The 22,655-nt window shown below is 43.8% G+C and overlaps 2 protein-coding genes across 4 annotated transcripts in view; both read left to right on the plus strand.

Moving 5' to 3' along the window:
- The window catches only part of btbd11b (BTB (POZ) domain containing 11b), an 81,051-nt gene extending 75,246 nt beyond the window's left edge, over window positions 1-5,805 (plus strand). For both annotated transcript variants that reach the window (XM_010883370.3, XM_010883371.3), the window contains 6 exons: window positions 70-175; window positions 330-432; window positions 3,042-3,123; window positions 3,294-3,362; window positions 3,843-3,956; window positions 4,384-5,805. In XM_010883370.3, the coding sequence (XP_010881672.1) occupies window positions 70-175; window positions 330-432; window positions 3,042-3,123; window positions 3,294-3,362; window positions 3,843-3,956; window positions 4,384-4,593 (684 nt within the window). In that variant the 3' untranslated portion in view covers window positions 4,594-5,805. The remainder of the gene's footprint in view (window positions 1-69; window positions 176-329; window positions 433-3,041; window positions 3,124-3,293; window positions 3,363-3,842; window positions 3,957-4,383) is intronic.
- A 3,340-nt stretch (window positions 5,806-9,145) lies between these two features.
- Window positions 9,146-19,939, plus strand: mlc1 (modulator of VRAC current 1). Of its 2 annotated transcripts, none has more exons than XM_029114847.2 (12): window positions 9,146-9,372; window positions 11,066-11,355; window positions 11,727-11,816; window positions 12,156-12,209; window positions 16,023-16,124; window positions 16,713-16,799; window positions 16,989-17,060; window positions 17,556-17,672; window positions 17,856-17,912; window positions 18,003-18,125; window positions 18,456-18,617; window positions 19,126-19,939. In XM_029114847.2, exons 2-12 carry the CDS (start codon window positions 11,131-11,133, stop codon window positions 19,204-19,206), a joined length of 1,170 nt encoding a protein of 389 aa, XP_028970680.1. In that variant the 5' UTR covers window positions 9,146-9,372; window positions 11,066-11,130; the 3' UTR covers window positions 19,207-19,939. The 2 variants fall into 2 exon arrangements, with proteins under 2 accessions (XP_028970680.1, XP_019912203.2); XM_020056644.3 differs by having other exon boundaries at window positions 9,147-9,372; window positions 11,015-11,355.
- Window positions 19,940-22,655: the final 2,716 nt, after the last annotated feature.

Raw genomic sequence — 22,655 nt, forward strand, 5'->3', positions numbered from 1 at the left:
GGTCTAATCTAATTGTATGTTTGTTTACCTGTCTAACCTCCTTGTATTCTTGGTTCCTGCCTGGGACAGAATGAGGTGATCAGTCAGCAGCTGTCAGTGATCTTTACCCAGTGCTATGGGCCGTACCCCATTCCCAAACTAACTGAGATCAAGAGGAAACAGACGTCACGCCTGGGTGAGCTGGACAGTACCTTATTACCTAGGACTAAATGGAGCAAACGTCACGCTGGCCAGATACAGATTAGTGTTTTTATGTGCCACCTAGTGGCCACAGGTTGTAATGCACTTGACGTTTACTGTGAGTTGCAGTAAATTAATGTTTCTTCCAGACCCTCACTTCCTGAACAACAAAGAGATGTCGGACGTGACCTTCCTGGTGGAGGGGAAGCCCTTCTATGCCCACAAAGTCCTGCTCTTTACCGCATCCAACAGGTCAGAACACTGCAGTGTGTCCCACACACACACAAATGTACACATGCACTCATTTTAAATACTTAATTTGAGACCCCAAATAAAATATGCATTCAATAAGGACTTAACTATTTCTAACGAGGTCTTGTCATGTGAGGACACACTGAGCAGTACTGTTTAGCAGCTTTACCCTTGACTTACCGAGGCCTGCCATCTGATAGACACACGTCAGTCTATGACCAAGACCCAGTCTCCTGACAATTAGCACTGTGAGTTTGCTCAGAATCAGGGGCTGATATTTACGCAGACTGTCAGCAAATGTCAGTCAAATAAGCACTGCGCCTCCAAAACCAGCATCACCCTGTGGCTACCAACCACAAAAACAATATTTAGTGGATTGTGGATTCTAGAAAACCCATTATAATTAATACTATTAGACTTTTTCCCCTCAGTAGATACCAGGTATTGTCTATCTCCCCTCAGTAGATACCAGGTAAGACTATCTCCCCTCAGTAGATACCAGGTATAGTCTATCCGTCCTCTCAGTAGATACCAGGTAAGACTATCTCCCCTCAGTAGATATCAGGTAAGACTATCTCCCCTCAGTAGATACCAGGTCAGACTACCTCCTCTCAGTAGATACCAGGTCAGACTACCTCCCCTCAGTAGATACCAGGTCAGACTACCTCCTCTCAGTAGATATCAGGTCAGACTACCTCCTCTCAGTAGATATCAGGTCAGACTACCTCCTCTCAGTAGATATCAGGTCAGACTACCTCCTCTCAGTAGATATCAGGTCAGACTACCTCCTCTCAGTAGATACCAGGTCAGACTACCTCCCCTCAGTAGATACCAGGTCAGACTACCTCCTCTCAGTAGATATCAGGTCAGACTACCTCCTCTCAGTAGATATCAGGTCAGACTACCTCCTCTCAGTAGATATCAGGTCAGACTACCTCCCCTCAGTAGATATCAGGTCAGACTACCTCCTCTCAGTAGATACCAGGTCAGACTACCTCCTCTCAGTAGATACCAGGTCAGACTACCTCCTCTCAGTAGATACCAGGTCAGACTACCTCCCCTCAGTAGATACCAGGTCAGACTACCTCCCCTCAGTAGATATCAGGTCAGACTACCTCCTCTCAGTAGATATCAGGTCAGACTACCTCCTCTCAGTAGATACCAGGTCAGACTACCTCCTCTCAGTAGATATCAGGTCAGACTACCTCCTCTCAGTAGATATCAGGTCAGACTACCTCCTCTCAGTAGATACCAGGTCAGACTACCTCCTCTCAGTAGATATCAGGTCAGACTACCTCCTCTCAGTAGATATCAGGTCAGACTACCTCCCCTCAGTAGATATCAGGTCAGACTACCTCCTCTCAGTAGATATCAGGTCAGACTACCTCCTCTCAGTAGATATCAGGTCAGACTACCTCCTCTCAGTAGATACCAGGTCAGACTACCTCCCCTCAGTAGATACCAGGTCAGACTACCTCCCCTCAGTAGATATCAGGTCAGACTACCTCCTCTCAGTAGATATCAGGTCAGACTACCTCCTCTCAGTAGATACCAGGTCAGACTACCTCCTCTCAGTAGATATCAGGTCAGACTACCTCCTCTCAGTAGATATCAGGTCAGACTACCTCCTCTCAGTAGATACCAGGTCAGACTACCTCCTCTCAGTAGATATCAGGTCAGACTACCTCCTCTCAGTAGATATCAGGTCAGACTACCTCCCCTCAGTAGATATCAGGTCAGACTACCTCCTCTCAGTAGATATCAGGTCAGACTACCTCCTCTCAGTAGATATCAGGTCAGACTACCTCCTCTCAGTAGATACCAGGTCAGACTACCTCCTCTCAGTAGATACCAGGTCAGACTACCTCCTCTCAGTAGATATCAGGTCAGACTACCTCCTCTCAGTAGATATCAGGTCAGACTACCTCCTCTCAGTAGATACCAGGTCAGACTACCTCCTCTCAGTAGATACCATGAGATGTTTCATCATGGGTGACAGAACCACAGCTGAATCACAGGTAGTCTCTGGCTCAGTCGCTGTGTTAGACCAGCTGATCATTCTCCCAACCCAGGAGTGTTCATACTCAAAATCATCAGTGCTCCGATCAAGGGATCCATACATTTAAAATGTGTTTTAAACATATAAATGCTTTTGAAATGTAGAGATATAATATCTTACACACACACACACACACACACACTTATCATACTAATTAGCTATTGCACATTGGCTACAAAATGATAACTCTCATGAGTGACTATGAAATTGTGAGAGTTTCCATTTTGTGGGTGTGTGGTAATCTGGCTCTTGGGATTATGCTGTCACTCCAGAACCTGTCACGTTGCATTCTGGAGGATTGATCCGATGGGCTGTACAGTGATTAAGGGCTTGTGACAAGATGGTTGATGTCCTTGACATTCTCCGTCGACATGCTCTAGAGATGAACTCTGTCTCATCCATTAATATGGATGGGAACCCTTTCCTCCGGTCTGCCAACAGCAGTTCTTATTGGTGGTGACCATAACTAAAAACACTATTGTTAATCACGCTGTTCTAATTCCTTGTGTTCTATATCTCTTTTTATTCTTCCTTTCTTTCTCTGCTTAAGGTTTAAATCTCTGCTAGCCAACAGACCAGCAGCTGAAAACACGTGCATTGAAATCAGCCATGTTAAATACAACATATTCATGGTATGTTCGCAGTGTAAAACATTCTGCTCAGGTAGACATGTTTTCCCCTCGCAGTCGATTCAAATCTGTACATCGACTGAGATTTATAGAGATTCATTCCAATGCCAGTGTAAATTCAATGAGTGTTCGTTCTGTGAACGTGGTGTGAACATCAGTTCTAACTGTTCCAGCTCGTGATGCAGTACCTGTACTGTGGGGGAACAGAGCATCTGCACATCAGAAACACAGAGATCATGGAGGTAGGACTGTCCGTTTGACAGATCAATATACTGTAAATACACATCAGAAACACAGAGATCATGGAGGTAGGACTGTCCGTTTGACAGATCAATGTACTGTAAATACACATCAGAAACACAGAGATCATGGAGGTAGGACTGTCCGTTTGACAGATCAATGTACTGTAAATACACATCAGAAACACAGAGATCATGGAGGTAGGACTGTCCATTTGACAGATCAATGTACTGTAAATTCACCAGTGTCCATAACAATAAAATCTAGAAGTTTCCTGTGACTAAGAGGTTAATGAGGGTCCAACATTTAGTCCAACAACATGTAATACCGAATTAACCATAATTGGGTCATTTATTTTCTAGCCTTGTAACTGTTCTGAGATCTGCGTCCTTGCGAACATGTAGTAGATATATGTAGTAGTTCATATGGATAAACTAACAGATGGAGCTAGCTATAATGGTCCCTATTCCTGGTGCGTGCAGCTGCTGTCAGCGGCCAAGTTCTTCCAGCTGGAGGCACTGCAGAGGCATTGTGAGATTATCTGCTCAAAGAACATTAACACAGAAACCTGTGTGGAAATTTACAACCACACCAAGGTGAGAATGTCTTCATGTGTGTGTCCGTTTTTTGAGGAAAAATCTTTGTTGTGCTTTTCTGCCTTGGTGTCTGCATGTCTGTGCTGTCTTCTGCGTGTCTGTGCTGTCTTCTGCGTGTCTGTGATGTCTTCTGCAAGTCTGTTATGTCTTCTGCAAGTCTGTTATGTCTTCTGCGTGTCTGTGCTGTCTTCCGCATGTCTGTGATGTCTTCTGCATGTCTGTGCTGTCTTCTGCATGTCTGTGCTGTCTTCTGCATGTCTGTGATGTCTTCTGCGTGTCTTTGATGTCTTCTGTGTGTCTGTGCTGTCTGTTGGCATGCACTGACGTCTGATACACCCATTCTCCCTTGTTGCTCACACACATAGATTTTGGCATCTATTACCTTCTAGGCTGCACTTACCTGTTCTCCAATGTTCTGCTGTCTCAGTTCCTTGATGCCCCCGACTTGGCTTCCTACATTGAGGGCTACTTCCTGAAGAACATGGTGGTGTTGATTGAGCTGGAGCCCTTCAAAGCACTGCTGTACGACATGCCCCCAGACAGCCCCACCTCGGACATCCTTTTGGACCTGGAGAAGACCCTGGCCATCCGCATTCAGTCCATCCACCTGTCCTCATCCAAGGGCTCCATTGTCTGATTGGCTGGTTGGTTGATTGATTGATTGGTTGATTCATTGAGCTGCTACTGGGAATGGAACGGTCAGTCGGTCACCATTCCATGATACAACACATACCAGTACTGAACCACACTCCCTCTTAATTAGCCTGCTGTGCCGACACACTTCATTGGGATCTCACTCCGGCCTAACAAGCACACTCTAGGTCCAAACAAAGTGGACAGCGCTGGAACCCAGAAATGGTAAAAAGGACATTTCCATAGAGGAAAAGCATGATTGATCTTGTCGTTCTCAACCTGTCGTCTGGATAGAATCAGTTGTGGTGCTTTTCTCAGCATTGTTCTGCAGTCCCACATAACCTCCTAGTCTATTTATGATTGGACCTAGCCAAACTAAACATAAGAGACACTGGAGTCAGATACTCTTTCGAATCAAATCCTTTTATCGTTTGCTGTAGTCTGCCTGCAGTGTCAAATGAGTAGGGTTTCTACTTTTGTAATAATTTCATTGGTTCCACTGCAACAGGCAAGCTCATTCATCACCTTGGTTAAACATGTAAACTAAACCCTTGTCTGCTACGAGTTCTAGATACGAGTGTGGATATGAGGTCTTGTGTTTTAAGGCAAAGAAGAGAGAAACTCTATTGAAAGACGGAAAACACAAGAACAAAGTTCCTTACTTGATCCACTGTCAGAACTGTGTAAATAATGTGAATAAAACACAGAGCCTGTAAGTTAATGTATATACCCTACACATGTTTCTTCTCCTGCATCTCACCATTGGATAATGCTGTAAAAACAAAAAAGCTGTTCTTTTCAGTGTTACCGTTCTATATGTCTCAAGTTGCATGTCACAAGAATGACTGTTTCTGTTGGAGTGTGGTTTAAGAGAGGCTTTCGGAGGGGGTCAGGTGTAGCAGAGTGATTCTGTCAGCAGGTCTCTCATGTCTACAGGTGTACTGGTGTCTTCACTTCAGGTTAGAACAGCTAAGGCCCTGGACTGATTCAAGTGTCTCCAAGCAGGAGGTGTGATGTAAGATCCACTCTTTCTGTCTCTGTGATCCTGCTCTCTATGATTTAAAACGTCTACTCTGAGACACTTCATGGATATGAGCGTGGCTCAAAGGATGGCAACGGGGCTATTCCAAACCAGAGGTCATCAAATGTATTTTCCAAACATTGTCAAACTACATGTAAATGTGTCCGTTTCCTCTATAAAGATTAATATAAAGAATTATATGAATACTCTCTAAATATGGATTGTTACAATTCTTGGCTGTGAAAGTAAATGATCTGTTGTTTCTGAAACCTGTTGATTGACCCTCTGGTGTTCTGTCACTAGCTAGACCCACATGGCAAAAGGTCCAGACGTCTGTCCCATCAGTGTGGTAGTCATGTGACACACTGCTCAAGCTGTAGAAAGAATGGCCGTGTTTCAGAGGACCACAACGGCTGCAGGCAGCTATATTATCTGTAGATCAGTCACCCAGTAACACTGATGACATGGTGACACATTGCTCTTTTTATCTCCTCTTGAACATGTAAATTCTCGCCATGTATCCTAGAGTGTCTGTCGACAGAAATCTAATAAAAGTAGATTGTATTTAAAGGGATGTCTTTAGATTAATGTACTGAAAAACATTAAAAGAAAACTCCATGAGTACGTCTGTTGTCAGGCAAGCAGGTTTTCAAGTGTGAAAAGGAACTAGGTCTGCAAAGCCTGTTACACACGCGCATTTTAATGTATGAATACCAAGGTTGAGTTCTGATTAACAAAGTGGAAATGAGGAGTCAATTTCACTCGCCGAGATCACTCCAAGGTAATCCCCCAAAAGCCTGGGTGAGGTAATGCGACAATTGCAAAGCCTATTATGGACAGGTGAGGTTTGTATTGCTCTGCCTTCCATTCTCCCTTTTACTGCCTTGCTGCCGGTCCTCATGGCAGTGCACTTGCCAAAGTCACATTGTCCACAACACACATAGATCCATGCTTTTGTTGCTGTGACACTTGACAATGACTAGCTGGGGGTAATAGTGATACATAAGTCCAGTACATTCCTGGTAAGCAGTTACCTTGACTCTGATTAGATCTTTACTTCAATGACATCCATCACATCAGCACTTGACTTGGGATAACAAGTGCAGGACCTGGCAAATCACACATTAGGCCACAATCATCAAAATGCACGTGCTAATAAGGCGCGTTCCATCAAAGTAGGCTATCCCAGACGGCTCTCGGGCTGGAACGACCTTTTCGGGACTGTTCCCGCGCGAGTCAAGCGCTGCGTCACATCCAGCTAAGTAAAACAACTGATCTAATCTCTTTCTGACATGAGTTAATGGAAGACACACAATAAGTCAACAAATACAAATGTAACCAGAATAGCTGCGTCGTTTTTCATCAAACCAGGATGCAAAATGGAACAAAGACTTTAACAGCTAACAAAGACCGCCTACCAAACATCCAAAAAACGCCGGGCAGCCAGCCTGGCACAGTGGTGGCTGAAATGGAGAACCACACTGCAGGGTGATTCTAAACAGTCTGTCACTTGGTTAAACAGCAGATAGAGAAAATCCTTCGGGAGCCAACCTGGGGATCCATTACGCAACCGTTCTGTAGAACTGCCGGTTCTTGACTAAAGACTGGGAGCAGAGGACAATGACGAGTCTGTTTCCTATACACTGCTGTTACGATGACTCTTATTCTGCTTTCCCTTTACACTCATCCTCGTCTATATCCGAGTGACCTGTCTGCTCTTCACCAGCTGTCCTCTAGTAATGACATGGAGTGTCAGTGTTTTTCTGTTGGCAGGCCTGTCAACATAGGACAGATCTGTTATTGTAGCATGCTAATTGTGCTACATGTAAGGCTTTAAAGAATCTATTACATGCTTTTCTATTCTGCCACCAACACTCTCCAATGCTTTAAGTTCAATATACAGTACTCTGCAAGGGTCTTAGATAACTGTAAGTCAAACTGAAGTCATATGTTTGGATAGCAATTGTTTATTTGTAAATAAATGTATTAATATATATTTTTATTTTATTTTATTAAAACACTACCAAAATAACTGGCCTTAGTTTGACTTTCAGGCGCCTAAGACTTTTGCACAGTGCTGTATAGTCCTGATCTTTCACTCAGATGTGACCTTAGATAAAAACAGAATTGCACTCTTCAGGCCTGTGCTTTACTGAGACTGAACAGTCATTCAGTGTCCAGGGCCTTGGCTTTGTACAGAGTGTGAAGAGGGGACAGAGTGGGGAGAGAGGAGGAGGGGGGAGGGGACGGAGTGGGGAGAGAGGAGGGGGGGGGAGTGGGGAGAGGGAGGTGGGGGGAGGGAGTGGGGAGAGAGGAGGAGATGGAGTGGGGAGAGAGGAGGGGATGGAGTGGGGAGAGAGGAGGAGGGGGGAGGGGACGGAGTGGGGAGAGAGGAGGGGATGGAGTGGGGAGAGAGGTGGGGGGAGGGAGTGGGGAGAGAGGAGGGGATGGAGTGGGGAGAGAGGAGGGGATGGAGTGGGGAGAGAGGAGGAGGGGACGGAGTGGGGAGAGAGGAGGGGACGGAGTGGGGAGAGAGGAGGGGATGGAGAGGGGGGAGGGGACAGAGGGGGGAGAGGGGGGAGGGGACAGAGTGGGCAGAGGGGAGAGGGGGGAGGGGACAGAGGGGGGAGGGGACAGAGTGGGCAGCGGTTGGAGGGGTTGTTCAGCAGTATCCATGGATATGGTAGTCTGGGAACAACATCAGAGTGTGCTCAGAGTCTGAATGAAATGCCTTGTTGCCAGAACACACACACTTCATAAAAACACACCAAGTTATAATATTCAAAGGAATGTCATTCAGTAAGTTAGGGAAAAGTAAGTTAGGGAAAAGGGTGTGGAACACTACAATGACATTTCATCAGATGAACAGTGACTGGTGTTTCAGGAAACCACCTGACCGACCGGTCCAAATGCCTCTCCGTCTGCACTTTTCTAAAGCCCTGCTGGACAACTTGATTTACTGGACGGTGAAGCGTAGCTAGTTACTGCTGGTCGGGCAGGGACAAGCATGAGGGGCCAAAGGGAGGAAAGAGAAAAATCACAGTTACTTAAAGATGCACTCGCTTTCCTGTCATTTCAGCCAGTTGTGCTTAGTCTTTAACTGAATAAATAGGACCACTGTATGTGTGAGGTTGCACTGCATTACACACGAGGACCAGAATCACTCAAGTCCTTGCAAGAAAAACGCTAACAAAATGCATCCATTTTAGAGGTTCTTTTTAAGGTTTAAAGCTTCAGCTTAGGAATTCTGGGGTTAAGGCCGGGAATGGGGTTAGGGAAAGTCTGTGTGTGTATGCGCATGCCTGAATCCGTGTATCCTCACGCGTGTGTGTACTCAGCATACCGTACGCGACAGTTTGTCGCTATGGTCTCTTTGGGTCAGCCTATGAGCATGTCTAAGTGGGCTGAAGTGTGTGCTGGTATGTTCTCAGTGCTAACAGATGGGAGGGAAATAGCTTCTGCCCGACCCAGCTCTGTCCCTAGCCTGAGCCCCTTCCCCTCTCTCTCCCCTTTTTGTCATTCACAGGCTGTAGTGCACTGGCAGCCAAAGAGGCATGTGTTTTTGTGCCCCTCTGTGAATGCAGCTAGCTCGTTTTTTTTCTCTCTTCTGAAGAGAGGGAGAAATAGAAGGAGAGAGTGGGAGAAACGTCCTACGACAGACAAAAACAAGTGTCTCCTACAAAACACAGGATTATTCATTTTCTGTGTCCTTTCAGTGGGTAGGTACACTGGAAAAATACCAGAACACCGAAGACTGAACAGGTGAGTGGAAAAGGAAAAGGACAAGAGAGGAGAGGAAGGAAAGATAAGAGAGGAGAGGAAGGAAAGATAAGAGAGGAAGGAAACATAAGAGGGGAAGGAGGTAGAGGACCGAGAAAAGGAAAGTGTGACTAAGAGGACTTTTGAATCTGAACAGATCTGTAGGAGACTGGGTAAAATGTGTAGTATTCTGTTCTAAATACGGATAGATAAAATGTATGTAAATTTTTTCATCTGTTTTGACTACGTTCCTTGATATTTTCCCTTGTTATACTTAATGATTAAAACCACCTTTTAATTAGCCAGACTATTTTCACCCAGAGGTGCATATATAGAGAAGGCTCATATTTTAGTTAGTTTGAACTTTTATGAAACTCAAATTACAACTGACAATCTGCCCTTTAACCTCTAAGTCATGGTTTCATTGCAAATACCATGTGCTGGAGTACAGACCCAAAACAACAAAACGTGTGTCACTGTTCAAAGACTTGAACTCTATCATGACTCCATGCAGTAATCAGGGAACAATCTTCCTAAACTGCTATGTGATGTGTTATTATCTTCTTATACAACTTTTAATAATGTTTCAAAAAGTACTCATGTCTTCGTGTTGGGAGATATTGATCAGGAATAGATAGTATTGTCAGTTTTTCAGCCTATTTATAAAATGGCCATAGTTAATTGTGATACAATGGAACTGCCTTACTTTTGTATGGCCATAACTGAATAAATAAAGTTATATGCATATAGATACGTCACTGTACTAAAATAGCGGTAGGCATTAAAAGGAAGCTGTCACATACTATTACCTAAATGTTATACGATGAAACCATTATGAAATGTTCTACCAGCCTTATTAATATTTCTTCCATAAACGTTTCTTCAGATGATAAACGTCACCAGGCAACCTTTTTGCTTGTATTCCAAAGAAGATTCTTCACATCAAAACAGTGCTTGGTTAAACAATATGCCTCGGCAAAGAATGCTTTTGGAACAGTTATTTTGTTTATAATATTTTTTATGGGGTAGCCCTTGCAAAATGCGTTTGTCAGGCAACCAGCTCCATTGTATTAAAATGCATTTCCATTTCACTTCCACATCTCTTGGTGAAATATGCCTAGTGATAATAAAATGATATATAGAAAGATATATTTATATATTTGCACAATCAATTAGGGCAGTATATTCAAAATATAATGTACTAAATATTTTGCACAAAACAAAAATTCATTAAAATGTTTTGTTATATTTACATTCCTAATTTCTATACCTCATACCTCAGTATAAATGAATATTTATACTCATAGTATAAATGAGTATACAATAAGGGCTATTTCCTGGACTGGAGTGATTATTATTACATTCCATATGCCATATTGTTAAATGCAAAGTCATATGCACTGCATTTCAAAATAAAACTCTAACAAACCACTTGACACTGAAAGCATCAACTTGTATAGCTGAAGAATTATTACAGTGTGGGATTTACAGCCTTTTTAGATTGGACTTTCCAACTAACTCATAAAAAGTGTCTGCGTATTTTTTTACCTCATTTAAAACGACTAAAATACTTACTCTGATGAAAATGAAAATGTCCAACTGTGACCCCAGACAAACACTAATTTATAATTTGACTTGTCATCAGATCATTTTCCAGTATTTCTAGCAAAGCGTCCGAATGTGCACATCTGAACAGGTCGCATAGACCCAGCGTGACCGTCCAACTGGACCATCAGGGGGCGCTGTCAGTCATCGCTCACCATGATGCAGCGGGACGATCTGTCCGGCATGGAGGAGTTCAGCTACGCCCAGATGACCACACTGGAGAGGGGGGCTACGGTGGCCCGGCGGGGTGGTGCTGGCAGGGACCGGCCGGAGAGCTTCACGGTGGATGTACGAGCCAGTGACCTGCAGCTTGCTCATTCAGTGAAGCCTGTGCACCCATGCCTTAGCTACAGGACCTGGCTCTACAGCGTCCTCATTGGGGTGAGAGGTCGAGAGGTTAGAGGTCAAGGGGTTAGAGTTGGACATGTGTTGGTATTTCAGGAACAGTGCAGTTGTTTTTTATTTAGCCCAGGCACTTTGCGCTGTTTGTTTTACCGTTGACTGGAGAGAGTTCACGCGTTAAGAGCCGAACTTCAACATTACATTTTACTGAATCCCTCAAGGAGGAAATGTGCCCCTCTGGTCTACAACCTCCTCACACACGTGGGAAAGGAGAGAACAGCAGTCAGGAACAATGTTTGGAAAGTGATTTCTTCTCTATGAGCATACTAGATGTGCATACTGACAACTGTTTGGTGTGTGTGTGTGTGTTGCTGGTTGTGTATGTGTGTGTGTGTGTGTGTGGTCCACAGAGCAGTCTGTTCGTCACAGCTGGCTTCTCCCTGTACCTGGGCAACGTGTTTCCATCAGCTATGGATTACCTGCGCTGTGCTGCAGGCTCGGTGAGTGGCCTTCAACTGAACAGAGTGCAAAAACAGACAGGCTATTAAGCTATTAGGGCTGTACAAACACAAACACGGCTTAATAGCAACATCTAGCCTGCGGTAGATCATTACAGTAACAGATCTGGACACATTCTTCTAATCAAACATTACAACAGATAGATCTGCTGGCTATAACGAGGCAGCTCCGTCTGCAGGCAAACCAATACCTTGTGTACATATTAGAGTAAGCACATGTGTCAGCCAGCTACAGTGTGATATCTGCCCTGTAGTATATATTGTATATTCAGACACGCGCTCGTCTGTCTTCTAGAGGTCCATATTATGTATTTATTTCAGGGTATTCCGGCAGCAGTTGTGAGCTTTGCCATTGCCAAGACCCACCATGTTCCTGTGAGTAGTAACGCTACATTTTGAGCAAATTTGTATTTAATGTTATCCACAGACTACTAGTGCTTTTCCCCCTTTTTAAACATGTGACCTGAGCTTTGTAAATATGTCCCCTAATATTGTCAACTTGTCCCCCTGATAATCTGGATATTTCCATTTAATTCGTTGAACATTTCTTACAAAAAAAAAAAAAAAACTTTGAATACTGTCAACATGTCCCTAATACTGTCAATATGTCTCTTTAATACTGTCAATATGTCTCTTTAATACTGTCAACATGTCCCTTAATACTGTCAACATGTCCCTTAATACTGTCAACATGTGACTTAATACTGTCAACATGTCGTTAATACTGTCAACATGTGACATAATACTCTCAGCATGTCCCCAATACTGTCAACATGTCCCTAATATTGTCAAAATGTGACTTAATACTGTCAACATGTTCCTAATATTGTCAACATGTGACATAATACTGTCAACATGTGACTTAATACTGTCAACATGTCGCTAATACTGTCAACATGTGACATAATACTCTCAGCATGTCCCGAATACTGTCAACATGTCCCTAATATTGTCAAAATGTGACTTAATACTGTCAACATGTTCCTAATATTGTCAACATGTGACATAATACTGTCAACATCTCCCTAATACTGTCAACATGTGACTTAATACTGTCAACATGTCCCTAATACTGTTATCATTTGTCTTGATATGGTCAATATGTCAATCAAATCAATCAAATGTATTTATAAAGTCAATCAATCAAATGTACTTAAACCCCAAGGAGCAAACAACAGTAGTGTTGAATTTCAGTGGCTAGGAAAAACTCCCCAAGGAGGCCGAATTTTAGGAAGAAACCTAGAGAGGACCCAGGCTCAGAGGGGTGACCAGTCCTCTTCTGGCTGTGCCGGGTGAGATATTAAGAGTCCAATTGGAATAATTAATAAATGCATGTGGGCTAAATCCAGAAGTATGACCAAATGGACAAGGACAGGGACAGCAACGGGCCCCCCAAACCAGGTACTCCGCAGATGTGGACCAGGACCTCATGTCCTCCTAAAGTTTAAAAAGGGAGGAGACTGGGAAAATTCAGAAAATGCATTCCTCATATCAACAACGATTTATAGTGGAGAAGGACTGACCCAATCCCCCAGCACAACAGTATAGTAGCGTAAGACCTTGGAACTGAGACGGGGGGGGGTCCAGGGGGAGGCCTCGGACAGGGCCCAACAGGCAGGAAATCAATCCACCCACATTGCCAGGCATCAACCAAAGGGACACACACCAACCGCAACCACCCTGAATGAGGGCCGAGTATTGCCAGCAGAGTACAGCCCAATTGCACAAGTGCGCAACAGACAGTCAACAACAAGCCAGTGACTCTTCCCCCGAAAGGCATTGGAGGGAGGGCATCCCAGTGGCGACGAGAGCCCACCTGGCAAGACAGCAAGGGTGGACAGTATCAAGCCTTCTGGTCACCTTCACGCCCCCGGGCCAGGCTACACCTAATCATAGACCATGCTGTAGAGATGAGTCTTTAGTAGACATTTGAAAGTTTGGACTGAAGTTTGATTGGCAAATCATTCCACAGGAGTGGAGCTCTATGAGAAAAGGCCCTGCCTCCGGCTGTTTGTTTAGAAATTCTAGGTACAATTAAAAGGCCTGCATCTTGCGATCGTAGGTTACGTGTAGGTATGTATGGCTGGATCATTTCAGCAAGGTAAGTAGGAGCAAGTCCATGTATTGATTTATAGGTTAAGAGTAAAACCTTAAAATCAGCCCTAACCCTAACAGGAAGCCAGTTTAAGGACGCTAGGACAGGAGTAATGTGTTAAAAAAAAAAATTCTAGTTGGGATTCTAGCAGCCGTGTGGAGCACTAATTGAAGTTTATTCATTGATTTGTCAGGGTAACCGGAAAGAAGAGCATTGCAGTAATCTATTCTACAAGTAACGAAAGCATGGATTAGTTTTTCTGCATCAGTTTTTGATAGAAAGTTTCTGATTTTTGCAATGTTTCGAAGATGAAAATAAGCAACTCTTGAGACATATTGTCTGAAAGGAGAGGTCAGGGTCAAGGGTAACGCTGAGGTTTCTTACAGTTTTTTGGGATACGACCATGCAGCCGTCGAGGTTCACAGTGAGATCTGCTAACAAAGCTCTTTGTTTCTTGGGTCCTAAAACGAGCATTTCTGTTTTTCTTGAGTTTAAAAGCAAGAAGTTCTCTGTCATCCACTTCCTAATATCTGAAACCCATGCCGGATTACATCGCCCAGAGGCAGCATATATAGTGAGAACAATAATGGGTTCAGAACCAAGCCTTGAGAAACACCAAAGTATACCTTTGACTTGTCAGAGGATATGCCATCCACACTAACAAACTGATATCTTTCAGATAAATAAGATTTAAACCAGGCTAGAACATGTCCATGTAGCCCAATATGGGTTTCCAGTCTCTCTAAGAGAAGGGAGTGATCAATAGTGTCAAAAGCAGCACTAAGATCAAGAAGCAACAGGACGGATGTGGAACCTTTGTCCGAGGCCATTAGAAGGTCATTTGTTACCTTCACGAGTGCAGTCTCAGTACTATTATGGGGTCTGAAACTGCACTGCAGCATTTCATAAATGTTATTTCTCTTCAGGAAGGCATTCAGTTGTTGGGAAACACATTTTTCTAAGATTTTTGAGTGGAACGGGAGGTTAAATATTGGCCTATAATTTTCTAATATGTCGGGATCGAGATTATAATGTTTCTTCTACAAATATCCGCTATTTGTAGTCAGTTTGGTACACATCCAGAGGAAAGGGAGCAATTTATGTTCAGCATTGGCTGACCTAGCACAGGAAGGCTCTTAAAGTCATTTTGTTGGAATCGGGTCTAGCTGACAGTTTGTGGGTTTAGAACTCATTACAAATTTTGTGAATTTGTCGAGCGATACGGTATCAAAGAATTCAAGTGTCCCCATTGACACCTGGTCAAGGAGGTTCGGGACATTTTTAGGACAAGTGAGATTTGATCGTTTACAGATTTATTTACACTGTCGTTAATGAGCGAACTTGTAAGAATATCAAGGAATTTATTTGTAGTCCGAGAATTTGTAGTAAAGCTTTTGAAACTCATTGTTTGCGGAGCAAGTGGATTTCTTGTTTTAACGGTAAATGTAATAAGACAGTGATCCGATAATCCAGGATTTTGGGGGGAAATTATTAGATCTACAATATCTATTTCTCGTGACGGGACTAAATCTAAGGTGTGATTGTGGCAATGTGTTGGACCTGAGACATGTTGGATAAAACTCATTGAGTCAATTATGGCTTCAAAGGCTTTTTGAAGAGGATCATTGGACTTTTCCATATGAATATTGAAATCATGGTTAGACAAGAAAACTCATTAAGGAACATTGTGTATGGCCCGGGGGGCCTATAAATAGTAGCTAAAACGTAAACCGATTTATCGGCCTGAGGAACTTTCATGAGTAAAACTTAAGAAAACAAAATAATGTAAATCAGTGATGTGTTTGAGAGTAAATTTATATTTACTGTCAAAAATATTAGCGAAACCCCCTCCTTTTCGGGATGCACGAGGGATATGATCACCAGTATAACCAGGAGGAGAGGCCTCATTTAGGGCAAATTAATCTAGTATATGATCAGAGATGAATTCATTTATTGCAACTGCCTTTGGAGCAAGGGATCTAACATGTGTCTTAATACTGTCAACATGTGTCTTAACACTGTCAACATGTCGTATTACTATCAACATGTTTCATTACGTCCAGCTGCTAATGTACTGTGTGATTGATTGGCAGGTATCAGATTACCTGCTGGTGTTTGTGTCGTCCTTCGCTGTGACCACCTCCTGTTTGGTGTGGTTTGGCTGTAAACTGGTGTTCAGTCCCTCTGCTGTCAATGTGAGTCTACACCCAATCAGGTTGTCCATTCACCATCTGTAAGTCACTCTTACAGGTGAAAAGGATGTCTGAGAAATGACAAAAATGTCAAATGAAAACTGTACACATGTGATAATGCAAATTATGAAGGATTTCAGTAGTGGGCTTGATTGATGCTTTATTGATTGTCATACACACCTGACTGGGGTCACGCACAAACACTCTGTACCGTAGCAGACTGGGGTCACGCACAAACACTCTGTACCGTAGCAGACTGGGGTCACGCACAAACACTCTGTACCGTAGCAGACTGGGGTCACGCACAAACACTCTGTACCGTAGCAGACTGGGGTCACGCACAAACACTCTGTACCGTAGCAGACTGGGGTCACGCACAAACACTCTGTACCGTAGCAGACTGGGGTCACGCACAAACACTCTGTACCGTAGCAGACTGGGGTCACGCACAAACACTCTGTACCGTAGCAGACTGGGGTCACGCACAAACACTCGGTACCGTAGCAGACTGGGGTCACGCACAAACACTCGGTACCGTAGCATACATGTTATGTGAATCTCTGTCCCCCCCCCCGCCCCCCCGCTGTTCAGATCAACTTCAACCTCATTCTCCTGATTCTGCTGGAGGTGCTGATGGCCAGTACAGTCATCCTGTCTGCCCGGTCGGCAGATGGGAAGGTGTGTATCCATGCTAGTTACTGTAGTACTGGAGAACACATAGTGTTTTAGGCTGTCTTGGATTGTCTGCCAATGCCATTTTATAGACCCCCCCCCCCCCCCCCGCCAAACATTTTATATTGCACGTTCTCTATCTCCCTTTCGTTCTCATGTACTCCCTCCTCCTCCCCCACAATCCCTCTCTCTTAGTCAGTAACATATGACGGGCCTGTAGTTCTGGAACCTGCTGTCTTTCCCGCTCGACTTCTGAAGGCCTATTCTGTGAGTGCGAAGACGTTGACTTTCTTTGTTCATGAACCACATCAATACACTTTGTACTTTCTCCTGTGTGATTCATAACTTTCTTTGAGTTCCATGGTTCAGTATGTTGTTGGCAGCTATTTTAGTCTCGCTTAGAATTGTTAGTGGTCTACTTGAACTCTTGGAAACTGGTCTTTTTGAAATTGCCCATGATGGAAGTTAGAAATGTTTGATACATTTCTATAACAAAACATACATTTTTGTTTTTTTCTCTCATCTTCCAATATAGGTTTATTGAAAACTTAAATGGTGGGCTACAGTAGGCATAGCATTTGATTGTCCAGAGATTTGGTAGGGAGATGAAAACAGAAAAGACTGAAATAGCTGCCACGATGAACCGTAAATGTAGTGTCTGTGCGTTAACACACAACCCACACAAAGGCTACATTTCTGCTGTTCAGCTGTACCAGTGTTGATACCTCGTCCCAGCAGTAACTTCTGTTCTCCTCCCCACAGGTAATTGAGGTAATCGTGGGCATCTCAGCTGTGTTTGGCGGTATGATCGCAGTCAACATGGACGCCTTGATGCCTGGCCCTTATCTGTCTGTCACCTTCTTCTGGATTTTAGTGGCTGTGAGTTCAGCAGCATGTGTTCCAATAGGAGTATAACATGGGTCCCCAAATGTTTTTGTACCTCGCCAAAAAGACAAAACTGTGTCGTGACACCCCCCCCCCCCCCACCCCCGTTTCTGTTCATGACCTGTTGTCTCGCTGCAACTCAACACTGGGCCTCTATATCGCCTCCTGTCCCTGCAGTGTTTCCCCAGTGCCATTGCCAGTCATGTCGCGGCAGTGTACCCCAACAGGTTTCTGGTGAGTTAGTGAAGGCTAAGGATTCTGCACAAGGCGTCACGCCCAACCATTGCCTCACTGAGGACTTCTGTCCAACCCCTCACCCTGTAGGTGGAAACGCTGACGGCCATTACCAGTATTACATCCCCGCTGCTCTTCTCCGCCTCTGGCTACCTCTCCGACAGCGTGCTGAGTGTCGCCGGCATCTTTCTCCATGAGGCGTCAACAGCCAAGGTGAGCAGTCGGACTCCAGGAGCCCATTAGAACAAAGTAGCACTTATTCAGCGTGCGCTTACAGTTTGCTGTGACTTTTCATTTAGTTGTTTTATTTTTATTAGCCTTTGTGTCCGACAGTTGGCCGTGGTTGGACAAAAGGTCTGGGAAATGTAAGGGAGTGTTGAAACATACAGAGCTAATCGTGTACTGGTTATACCTCTGTGAGGGAGTTTTCAGGAAGGCTGCTGAAGATGCTTTAAAAATAGACTTAATTGAGATTAATGACTGGTGGTTAGAGCTCGGCTGGTGTGCCAACACAATGTGCACGTGTGTGTGTGTTTAAAATAGCAATGGTATGACATCCTGCTGCTGATTGTGATGGTGCTGCTGCTGGTGCAGGCAGTTTTGACTCTGGCCACCGTGATACACTGTGCTTCCTACAAGAGCCAGCTCTGCAGGGGTGCTCCAGAGTGGAACGATGGCCTGCAGTTCCCACCACTCCTCTCTGAGGTACACACTCATACAGACAGTCAGGCGGGTTCACGCAGGCCTGAGTTAGAACACTGTCCTCTTGTGCAGCCTGCTCTGCTCCCTCGCTGTCTTTCAAACACTAGCACACATCCACGCTTGGAGGAATTTAAACATTTATCTGTGGAAACAGCTCTTCCTTCTCCACACAGAGGGCGCGCCCATGACCACTGACACATGCACGTTTTCATTTTCGAAAGGCAGAGAGTTTTGGCAGATTATATTTTGTGCTTAAGGCCTCACTGACAAAGAGTCAGCGAAGCTTTGACAGACTGAGGCGAATCAGCTCTCTGGAAATGTTAATGATGTGTGAGGAGGAGTGATGCTTATGACTAAGCTAAGCTGGTCATTCATGGAGAAATATTTAGTTGTGTATTGATGTTGTGCAGACTGTGGTGACAAAGTGGGCCAACTGTATCTGTCTATTTTAACGTCTTTCCTCTCCTTTCATAACCTTGCCCTCTTCCTTTCCTTAATCTTTCTGTCTCAGCAACAAGCATCCAACGGAACACTGCGGGACTTTGATAAAGACAAGGCCTGGAAGGCGGTTGTTGTCCAAATGGCTCAGTGAACAGAGGAGGATTGGAAGGAGGACAACAGTGAACAGAGGGGTAGTAGAAGGAGGAAAAACTGTGAGCAGAGGAGTAGAAGGAGGACAACAGAGAAAAGACAGGGAGAGTAACAAATAAATAATGAATTCCTGTTGCCAGTTTTACTGAAGAAAATGAACGAGGAAACAAGACTGCAGAATGTAAAAGTGAACAAAATGGCAAGCAAGGGAAAAAATTGCTAGCAGGGGAGAGAAAGTGTGAGCATGTAAAGGACAAGTGAGGAAATTCAAACGAGTGAAACAGGATGAAACGTACGGTATTATAACCACACATCTCTACAAAATGGTGATGCTTTTTAAAACAATCTGCTTACTGTGTGCAGCCTTTAGACCACTGGGAGCTCTCGTTCCACTTTCTGTTGTTTTTGCAGCTGTTTTCTTTTGGGCTCTACACAATCTAGTGTTCTTTGCATATAAGACTTTAGATCTAATTGATATTGACACAAATGTGTATGTATACAACAGACATTCAATTTTTCAAATTTTACTATTAATTTTTACGTGTCAATTAGATGCAATTATTGATTGCCTTCCAGTCAAACAGATGAATACAAAATATACACGTCATCATGGTGCTTCATCATTTTATGGATTCCTATTCTATCAAGCTCCTTTTTTGGTTGCCACAGACTGAAGCAACATGAAGACAATATGCTATTTACATGTATTTGGTGAAAATAAAAAATATGCTGTGTTCTATAGTCCCATTTAGTTTATTCTAAATCGTAGGCTACTCTCTTTTTGGTCTGCTCTGTTTTTTTATAGCTACAGACAGACCTGTGTGAAAAATTTAGTTAGCTAGCATTAGGTCAGCATCAGGTGGCCTTAATTGGGCTTATAGGGTCTCACAGAGGTTTGGGTAGATGACATTAATTGGTAGATGACAGAAATATTTCATACTTTCCATTCATATTGTAGAGGGAAGCAAAGGGGGAGACAAGGATTTCATATCCCACAAAATTATTTTGTGCAGAAATCTGTTTTGTGGAATTTCTGCACTGACTGGGACACTGATGTCTGACAGATCCAGCAAACCTCTTGCATTCCACTGGACGTCATTCTTTTGTTATTGGAGACGTTCACAATACAATGTTAGCATTACACATCAGGCTATGCTGTGCTCAATTTACCCTATGTGTTCAATATTTTCAGCTTTTGTTGCTTTACTCAAGTGATACAGACTTAATAAAAGACACACACAGTTTCCCAGTCAGTTACATTTGATTTTCCGCACAATATTCTGAGTAGTAACCTCACCTTTAATAAGCTAAGTCAAGACAGATAGACAAGATAAGTGCTAGCTAGGTTAGCTAAGAAATTACCTCTGGTTCTGGGGTGCCCCCCCCCCCCACCCCCCCACCCCCCAGTGGTGGTTTGGGATGAGTTGGCGCTGGCGGTTGTAACTTTGGTAGCTCCATCTCCAGGCCATCCTCCTCTTCCTACACCATCGCGTTTAATTAATTAATTACACTATTAATTAATTAATTACACTAATCTAGAACCACGACAAACACTTTTGCTACTAAGAAGGTTGCTTGCAAAAGCGCACAGATTCTACAAGGTGTGGTAAATGTTCCACAGGACTGTTAGTCAGTGCTGAGGAGAGGTTTCAGCAAGCCTGTAAAAGATCACACATACAAACATGCACATGACATTGGCAGCTGTTGTCTTAATACGTTGGCATTAAAAAACACAAATAACAACAACACTGATTGCACCAGGGCCCTGAACACAAAGCAGAGGCAGTACCTTGGTTCAGCAATACATAATGTGCTGTTGAACTTAGCCCAGCACACAGAAAACCCACAACGCCTTCTGCTTGCTATTGCTGGTGATGCTGTTTGCATGACAATAGGCTCAAACGGAGGGCTTTTCTAGCTCTTCCTGCGTCCTACTGGTTTTCCTCACAGTCCAGAAAAGAATTGCTACTGAAATACATCCCCAGTGGCCTAGGATGGTCCAGCAATTTAAGCTGCTGCTCCAGTATACTTGCTTTACTGCAATCGGCCCAAAGCTCCTTTAGCAAAGAATCTCTCTTCTTTTTCCCCACCATTCATTAAGGCAGATGAATGCCAGAAAAGGGTATATAAGGTATTGGCGCTTTCCATTTGTACTCGGGGGTCGTAATTTCAGAGTTCCGAGTCGGATGTTTCAACTGGAACGCCCCCTCAAGTCGGAATTCCAACTCTGAAAGTCGGAAGAACCAGACTAGCCCAGACGAGTTCGTAATCCAGGATGGCAGCACCTTGTAAGCGATAGTAAAACTGACATTATACGTAGGCCTATGCCATTTAGCAGACTAGTATTATAAATTATATAGGGAAATTACATTTATAATTAACGTTACAATATTCTGAAGAGCACTCGCTCGTCCAGGTTCCTGGTTAGGCTACTGGTTGTTATGGCCAGACGACTGGGTCAGAGCATCTCTGAAACGACAAGGCTTGTGGGGCGCTCTGGGTCCACTGTGGTGAGTACCTACTTACAGTGGTCCGACGAGGGACAAACCAAACATCTGGAAAAAGGCGTTGGTCGTGAGGGCAAGAAGGCTATCCTTCTGGTCAGGTCCCAACTGAGAGAAGGTCTACTGTGGCACAAGTCACAGAAAATGTTAATGATGGTTATGGGAGGAAGGTGTCACAACAGACCCTGGACCAACAGCATATTAGGCAGGTGGTCATAATGTTCTGGACCATCAGTGCCCACCACCGTTCAAAAGTGGGTTGAGGACCTGTGGGGCATTTGTTTCTCAAACTACACATTTTTGCAAATATTTGATTACATCTTTTCATGTGACAACACTTAAGAAAAGATACTTTGCTACAATGACGCTGGCAACAAAGGTGAGTACACCCCTTAGGGATAATTTTTTATTTCATGTTTTTAAATGTATTTAAGATTCATTACATTTATTTAAAATTGTTCCAATTCTGATCATATTAATAAAAGAAAACCATAATAATCACATCATATTACGTGTGTCGTTTGTTCATCCTTGATTAGAGGTTTATACAAACTCTTTGGTCTTTCGTCCTGACAGTTCAAATTATTCCGATTGGCCAACGTGTCCAGTAGGTGCTGTGTCCTCCAGTCAGGATGGGATCTCTGGATCAGAGGTGGAGCTTCAGAGATTCAGACCAGGAAGTGCATTGCTCACACCGGGGTGTGCTATGTGTGGGACAGGAACGGCTCTCATGAGCATCAGCCTCCTCTTGTTACGTCAACTTGAAAGGCCTCCCATAGAAACGTTGACATAAATGTGCTAAATCCTCTTCCTCGGGTTCGCTCTGTTAGGGAACCTGTCTTTGTACATTTATGATCTACTAATTCAGAACATCAATGGATCTGACCTGGGGCTACCACTGTGAGACTGTGAAGACTACGGTAGCACTGGGAAAATGGTTTCAAAC

Source organism: Esox lucius, chromosome 19 (genome assembly GCF_011004845.1).
Source record: "Esox lucius isolate fEsoLuc1 chromosome 19, fEsoLuc1.pri, whole genome shotgun sequence".
In the NCBI taxonomy this organism is placed as follows: domain Eukaryota; kingdom Metazoa; phylum Chordata; class Actinopteri; order Esociformes; family Esocidae; genus Esox; species Esox lucius.